The sequence below is a fragment of the Mustelus asterias genome, chromosome 4 (genome assembly GCF_964213995.1).
Source record: "Mustelus asterias chromosome 4, sMusAst1.hap1.1, whole genome shotgun sequence".
NCBI classification, from domain to species: Eukaryota; Metazoa; Chordata; class Chondrichthyes; order Carcharhiniformes; family Triakidae; genus Mustelus; species Mustelus asterias.
Genome location: NC_135804.1, coordinates 150,623,494 through 150,631,858, shown reverse-complemented (window position 1 = coordinate 150,631,858; position 8,365 = coordinate 150,623,494). Strand labels below are relative to the sequence as shown.

The window sequence follows — 8,365 nt, the reverse complement described above, 5'->3', positions numbered from 1 at the left end:
TTAAACAAAACATGAACCAGAACAACATAAGCAGACACAATGTCAGACTTCTTTTACTCTTGTGCTTGGAGACATAATTACTTAAATTTTATTTATTAGTCACAGGTAAGGCTTACATTAACACTGCAAAGAAGTTACTGTGAAATTTTCCTAGTCGCCACATTCCGGCGCCTATTTGGGTCAATGTACCTAACCAGCACATCTTTCAGACTGTGGGAGGAAACCGGAGCACCCGGAGGAAACCCACTCAGACACAGGGAGAACGTGCAAACTCCACACAGACAGTGACCCAAGCCGGGAATCGAACCCAGATCCCTGACACTGTGAGGCAGCGGTGCTAACCACTGTGCCACCGTTACTGTTACAGTTACAATTTGATATTGAGGTGAACAATTCAGCAGCTTCAGCTGGCCCAGTGGATGGATTTCCCAGAGCAGGAGGTCAGTAAATGAGCAAGAGTCTGACTTGGATGACTGCAGGCAAAATCTGAATGTTCTTCATGCTCCACTGGTGGAGCAAGTGCCCAGTTCTGTTTTATTTCAGATTTCCACCATCGATAGTGCCCATGGAATTGTTGGATTATCGTAAAGGCCCAACTGATTCATTAATGCTGTTAAGGGAAAGGAAGCTGCTGTCTTTACCCAGTCTGGTATCTATGTAATTCAAATCCCACATCAATGGAAGTGACTCTTAAATGCCCTCCGAAGCCAGCCGCCTGGTTATATCAAACTGCTCTCGGTTGTTCTTGTTCAATGTTGACCTTACCAGCACTGACCATATCCTGAGAATGATTTAAATCCAGAGAATCTGACGCCTGAGGACCTCTTGAATAATCACTTCTCTCAAGCCCATGTTAAGAAAGCTGCAGCCACATTTTATATTAACTGCTCTTCATGCATCCATATCTGCAATTCAGTAAAATGTAGATTATAAGAGTGAGAGTTATTAGAAGGTTTAGAAGGGATATAACCTCTGATGAGATTTCCAATGCAAATTAAATTTTACATTATGCGAACAGTCGTTAATTGGAATACACAGGCAGTATATTTCTTTATTATCCTGGCTAACCCCAAGCAGAATTTCCCTTCCCCTGTTTGTTTTCATAGAATCATAGAATCCCTACAGTGCAAAAGGAGGCCATGCGGTCCATCGAATCTGCACCGACCAGATTCCCACGTCGGCCCTATTCCCGCAACTCCACATATTTACCCTGCTAATCCCCCTGACACTAGGGTCAATTTAGCATGGCCAATCCACCTAATCTGCACATCTTTGGACTTAATTGTGGCACAGTGGCACAGTGGTTAGCACTGCTGCCTCACAGCACCAAGCACCTGGGTTCAAATCCCGGCTTGGGGCACTGTCTGTGTGGAGTTAGCATGTTCTCCCTGTGTCTGCATGGGTTTGCTCCGGGTGCTCCGGTTTCCTCCCACAGACGGAAAGACGTGCTGGTTAGATGCATTGACCCTAAACAGGTGCTGGAGTGTGGTGTCCAGGGGAATTTCACAGTAACTTCATTGCACTGTTAATGTAAGCCTTACTTGTGACAAATAAATAAACTTTACTTTTTTCTTTCATTTAAGAATGCTTCCTTTCATCTTCAAAACACCTCTCACCTCAGCTCCTAGACTTTGCTCAGCGCCTGCCGTTATGTTAATCCATACATCACACCCATCCATCCTCAGTGTTTAACTTCTTCAGTGTCTTTGCTTGCTGGCCGTCATCCTCTACAAACTACATCACTCTATCGGCCTTATACGGTGTTTCCTCTCATTGGTAGTAAAGGTAAAATCACAGTGCTGAGGGAGTAGGTTCTGATCCCAGTGCCATGTCTTCTCCAATGTCAAGGTTCGTGCAGCTATGGTGAGACCCCACTTGGAGTACTGTGCTCCAAGGATGTGGAAAATATTGAAAGGGTGCAGAGGAGATTTACAAGGATGTTGCCTGGATTGAGTGGCATGCCTTATGAGGATAGGCTGAGGGAGCTCAGTCTTTTCTCCTTGGAGAGACGTAGGATGAGAGGAGACCTAATAGAGGTATATAAGATGTTGAGAGGCATAGATCGGGTGGACTCTCAGAGGCTTTTTCCCAGGGTGGAAATGGCTGCTACGAGAGGACACAGGTTTAAGGTGCTGGGGGGTAGGTACAGGGGAAATGTTAGGGGGAAGTTTTTCACACAGAGGGTGGTGGGCGAGTGGAATCGGCTGCCGTCAGTGGTGGTGGAGGCAAACTCAATAGGGTCTTTTAAGAGACTCCTGGATGAGTACATGGGACTTAATAGGATGGAGGGTTATAGGTAGGCCTAAAAGGTAGGGATATGTTTGGCACAACTTGTGGGGCCGAAGGGCCTGTTTTGTGCTGTAGTTTTTCTATGTTTCTATGTTCTATATTGCAAGGCCGTACACTACAAGCACAGATTAGATCATTGTGGAAACATTTCAACAACAAGAACTGGTATTAATGTATAGCAGCTTCAAATTAATTAAACATCCCAAGGTGCTTCACAGGGATATACAAAAGAAAATATCATAGATCCATATAAGGAGGTATACAGTCATATGACTAAAAGCTTGGTCATACAGATAGGCTTTAAGGAGTGTCTTAAAGGAGGAAAGTGAAATAGGCATTTGGGGAGGTTTAGGATAGGAATTCCAGAGTGTAAGACCCAGCCATGGCTGCCAATGATGGGGTGACTAATGTCAAGAGGGCGGAATCAGATGAGTGGAGATTACAGAAGGTAGTGGGGCTGGTGGAGGTTGTAGCTATGGAGAGATTTGAAAACAATGATGAAAATTTAATAATCAAAGGGGGTGCTTAAATTGGGAGATAATGCCAATCAGGGGGATGGGAGAACGGGACTTGGAAAGTGTAAGGATACCAGGAAAAGAGATTTGGATGACTCTAGGTTTCAGGAGGGTGGAATGTGGGAGTTGCTGGGATTGCTTTGGAATAGTCAAGTTTAAAAGTGACGAAGGCATGAATGCGGGATTCAGCAGCAGACAAGCTAAGGCAGGATCAAAGCCAGGAGGTGGAAATAAGCGGTCAAAGCGATGGCGCTGATTTGTAGTTGGAAGCTCACCTCAGATTAAAATATAACACCAAGGTCTTGTTTAATTTCAGACTGTTTCCAAGGAGAGGGCAGGAATCGATAGTCTAGGTACAGAGGCAGGGACTGAAAACAATGGCTTCAGTCTTCCCAATATTTCATTGGAGGAAATTTCCGCTCCTCCATTACTGGATGTGCACTCTGATAAGTTAGCGAGAGTGGAGGAGTCTAGAGAGATGGTGCTGAGATAATGCTGGATATCCTCTGGGTATATGTCAAAACTAACACTGTGTTTTCAGGTGATGTCACCAAGGGGCCATTGTAGGGGGCACCAGAGGCAACATTACAGGGTCAGGAAGAGAAACCATTGAAAAGGGTGACAATTCGATAGGTAAGGATGGAACTGGGTGAGTGCAGGCCAACCCAGCTGAAAATGGTGGAGAAGTGTTGGAGGAGGATGATATGGTCAGACCATGTCAAAGGCTGCGGATAGATCGAGAAAGATGAGGAAGGATGGCTTTAGAAGCTTTGTGTGCTTTGAAGTTAATGAATGGGAAGTCAGGATCAGTGTGCTCTGGAATTGTCCAATTCACAGAAGACTTCACAAAATGTACTATAGCCTTTGTGTTTAAAATGAGCTCAGGGTGCTTCACACAAATTCAAATTAAATAATAAGAGGTGATATCTCGGGTGTTGTATTTGTAAAGCCAGTGTCCACACCTTAACAACACAAACACAAGTTCTACCTCATTTGGTGCATATTGTACAGATGACATTTGGCCCATCTAGGTCATGCTCCTATATCAATCTACAATCCTCTTCACCACATCATCAAGTGAGTCATAAGACCATAAGACCATAAGACATAGGAGCGGAAGTAAGGCCATTCGGCCCATCGAGTCCACTCCACCATTCAATCATGGTTGATTTCAACTCCATTTACCCGCTCTCTCCCCATAGCCCTTAATTCCTCGAGAAATCAAGAATTTATCAATTTCTGTCTTGAAGACGCTCAACGTCTCGGCCTCCACAGCCCTCTGTGGCAATGAATTCCACAGACCCACCACTCTCTGGCTGAAGAAATTTCTCCTCATCTCTGTTCTAAAGTGACTCCCTTTTATTCTAAGGCTGTGCCCCCGCGTCCTAGTCTCCCCTGTTAATGGAAACAACTTCCCTACGTCCATCCTATCTAAGCCGTTCATTATCTTGTAAGTTTCTATCAGATCTCCCCTCAACCTCCTAAACTCCAATGAATATAATCCCACGATCCTCAGACGTTCATCAGAGTCCAGAATATTTTGCCTTTAACACATTACTTGGAAGCTCATTCTGTCTATTAACTACTCCACACTTTATAAATATATCTGGTCCGCAAGATTTAACATTGAATAATCATGTAGCGACATACAGACAAAAGCATCTTCAGATTTCATACACTTGATTACACAGCCCATTGTTAGATTACAGACTTAAACCCGAGGTGGCAGATAGGTCAAATTCTGTTTCCGTTACAAGAAATTCCAAGACTTTTCTCCACTTTTTGGGATCATATTATTCTTTCATTCTTATTCTAACAACCTTTGGTCAACAATTACCAAATATATCAAATCCCATTTTTACTATCCCACTGAGGGATTTTGGCCATCAAATTTCATGATCCTGTCATTTTACTTTGATAGTAGTAAAAGCTGATTGATCACAACGATGCACTTCATGTTACCATTCACAGTCCAAGAAAAAGTGCCTTTTCGGGAACACAACTTGGTCAATTGGCAGATGGCCAGGGATACTCAATTCAAATTCAAGTTGTGATTTCTTGTCACTTATAAACAGCACTTGTAGCAAATACAAAATTACTTGAACCAGAAAGCATCTGGAGTGACTGTTCCTGTCTGCACCGTGACTAAAGCAGTTCCAGCTTCATTTACTGGCATTCACACCTCTCAACTGAGCTGAAAAATTGCAATGGAAAAAAAAATATTGTTTAAAACTAGGGGTTCTCCTGTGGTATTAGCACACATAGAGACCGATTTAGATAGGTGTTTGATGGCTGGCACAGATACGATGGACCAAAGGGCCTCTTTCTATTCTGCAAATCTCTATGTCTCTATGACCACATGTACTGTTAAAGTATGATAAATAATTAGACCGGGATAGCCGACATCGTTCAGCCCCCTTTTTAATACCATGTATTTCTGCCTTCATATTTCTATTAAAAATTCCTATGTTCACTTTTAAAGTGGGCACTGCCTATGTAAATATATCCCTCCTGGAAACGGCATTATTATGCTGCAGCAGGAATGAGAGTTTACTGTCACTTTCATTACAATATATAGACAAAGGAATTTATACATAGAAAAAGTTGACTTAAGGTTTGCGCACATGCAAAATTTAAAAAAGTATATAATAGGTATGCAAGTTAGGTGGTTTAGCCATGGTAAATTGCCTCGTGGTATCCAAGGATATGTAGGTTAGGTGGATTGGCCATAGTAAATGTATGGGGTTATGGGGATAGGCTGGGGAGGTGGGTCTGGGCAAAATGATGAGTTGGTGCAGACTCGATGGGCCAAATGGCCTCCTTCTACACTCTCGGGATTCTATGGTTCTATGGTTCATTAGATGGTATTGCATGTTGGGAAGATGAGTATTTGTGCAGCTTCAGTTCCTGCTCCTTTTCTTCCCACTTGGTCACATATACCATTCCTCCATCATCTAAAGTAAAAAGTTTATTTATTAGTCACAAGTAAGGCTTACATTAACACTGCAGTGAAGTTACTGTGGAATTCCCCTAGTTGCCACACTCCAGTAACTGTTTGGGTCAATGCACCTAACCAGCACATCTTTCAGAACATGGGAGGAAACCAGAGCACCCAGAGGAAACCCACGCAGACACGGGGAGAACATGCAAACTCCACACAAACAGTGACCCAAGCCAGGAATTGAACCCGGGTCCCTGGTGCTGTGAAGCAAAAGTGCTAACCACTGTGCCACCGTGCCGCCCCTAAAAGGACAAGAGCAGCAATGAATAAGAACACCATTATCTCCAAATTTCTTTCTAAATCACTGCCATACTTATTTGGGCACAAGTTGATTGCTGCTGGGTTGGAATCTGAGAACTCCCTGCTGAAGGGCATTGTGAGACTAGAACTGCACCTCTTTAGGAAAAAGGTCCCATCATCAACCCCCTTCAAAGTCAACTAGGGATGGACAATAAATGTTAGCCTTGCCAGCGATGCCCGCATGAATTATAAAACAACTTTCCAGAGCTTCAAGCAGATGTGCAACAATAAATTATAGCAAGTAAGTGGTCTACCAGTGAAGAAGATTGGCAGGATAGTTAGTCGCCATATTTTTCACCCAAGCTTTCAATACTTTCCCAGGAGCTTGGAGGGCAAAAACCCAAAATGGATGGAAATCATCTTCAAAACAGAATGAAAATTCAATTTTAGCTCCAGGAAATTATCAATGGTATAAAAATACCCCATGGGCAAGGTGCAAATGTAACATCACAGGTGTAGACTAATTGTTTCTTCTCAACTGTACAAAGAACAAAGAACAATACAGCACAGGAACAGGCCCTTCGGCCCTCCAAGCCCGCGCCGCTCCCTGGTCCAAACTAGACCATTATTTTGTATCCCTCCATTCCCACTCTGTTCATGTGGCTATCTAGATAAGTCTTAAACGTTCCCAGTATGTCCGCCTCCACCACCTTGCCCGGCAGCGCATTCCAGGCCCCCACCACCCTCTGTGTAAAATACGTCCTTCAGATATCCGTGTTATTTTTTACATTTGTCTATTGTGGAGAAATCCCCAGATTAATACGAACATGCTCCCACAAACTCCAACCGCCTGCCCCCCGTAAATACTGAGACATTTTCCTGTGATCCAAAATAAATATTGACGTGTTCTTAGGTTCCCTGCTGAAAACATTAACACATTCCCAGGTGTCCATTGCAGAAACACTTCATCCTCAGTATGTACATCGAAACAGAAATAAATGTGCTGGCAAATAACGCACAGCAATCTGTTGGTAGGCATGTTGCAATCCAGATGGAAGCAAAGGGGAACATTGCAATCTCTCCAAGAACTTGTAAGTTTCCGAGATCACAGCTTCAAAAACCATGCGCTGCGTGATTGCTTTTAAGATGACAACTTAGCGATGCACGGTACGCACGCGCATAGGCCCAATGCCGCAGCAGCTGCTGCAGTAACCCGCGATTTCTTCTGATATTTTATTGCAGTTTTAACATATTCTCTCGACTGCGAAATGTAGTCAGCTGTTCGGAGTACGTTATACTCAATGCTGTTTAAAACATCTTGCTGCTCAGACACCAGTAGCTCAAAGTGGAGGAAGAGTTCCTGAAGTTCAGCTACCTGAGATTCAAGCACCAGCAGTTGCCTATGGCGCTCGTGGGCCAGAGCTAGATGCTGTTTGGCTTTGAGGATCTCCAGGTCCTGGCCGACAATTTGTGGGGGTGTCAGGTTCTCCACCAAGTGGTCAATATCTTCATCCTGGAGCTGCAAACCCGCCAGCTGAGTCTGTCGAGTGATTTGCTGTTTCAACCTACCAACGTATTCAATCTCCTTCGTATAGTGAGACGATAGGATTTCCTGATAGCGGGCTGTCAGTGCGTTAAACTGGCACTGACGCATCCTGAATTCGACCGACAGCTGCTCATTGTCCTGAGACAGCTCAGCTTTCATTCCATCCAGTTGTGACTGAATGTGCTTCGCCTCCTGAGTAAACTCTTGCTTTGCATCCTTCAGGTATTTCTTTTCCTTGTAGATGCTGTCATTTGCAGTCCCACAAAGCACCTTTGCTTGCTTTTTCTGTATACCGTAAACTAGCTTTACCAGTTTGTTGAGGTTTGAGGAAATGGCTGAAACATCATTAAAAAATGGGTCAAATTTGCTGAATCCTGATCCTTCAAACACTGGATTATCAATTCCGCTGAATACATTGTCCACTGAGCTCTCCTCTGCGGTTTTCTTCAGCTCCTCCAGTCTGTCTTTCATTCTGGCAGAGTTGTTTCTGACCCCTTCCAAACTTTCTGCTTAAGTAATAAACTTCCTTGAATGAATCACCTGATTTTGTAGCTGATTGCCTCCACATCAGTGCCAAATACTTGTGTGTTCGAGCCAACACCCAACCTGAACATTTGTTTTCCCTGTATCACATGATGTCCTGATATAAATACATAATGGGCCGAATCACACACCCACAAAGTATATGCATTTACTGAGCTGATAAACACAATGAGTTCATAGACTAAGATCTGTCCTGTTTCCTGAAAAGACTTTGAGCTTTAAGCAAATGAA

General features: G+C 43.6%; 1 protein-coding gene across 1 annotated transcript; it reads right to left on the bottom strand.

The window, feature by feature from the left end:
- Positions 1–7,186: 7,186 nt before the first annotated feature.
- On the bottom strand, positions 7,187–8,062 carry LOC144492415 (syntaxin-3-like). The gene has a single exon (XM_078210425.1). The coding sequence runs from the start codon at positions 8,060–8,062 to the stop codon at positions 7,187–7,189; it is 876 nt and encodes a 291-aa protein (XP_078066551.1).
- Between the last annotated feature and the right edge of the window lie 303 nt (positions 8,063–8,365).

Excerpts from the sequence above, each read along its gene's own strand:
- LOC144492415 (XM_078210425.1), bottom strand. The coding sequence starts at position 8,062 with ATGAAAGACAGACTGGAGGAGCTGAAGAAAACCGCAGAGGAGAGCTCA.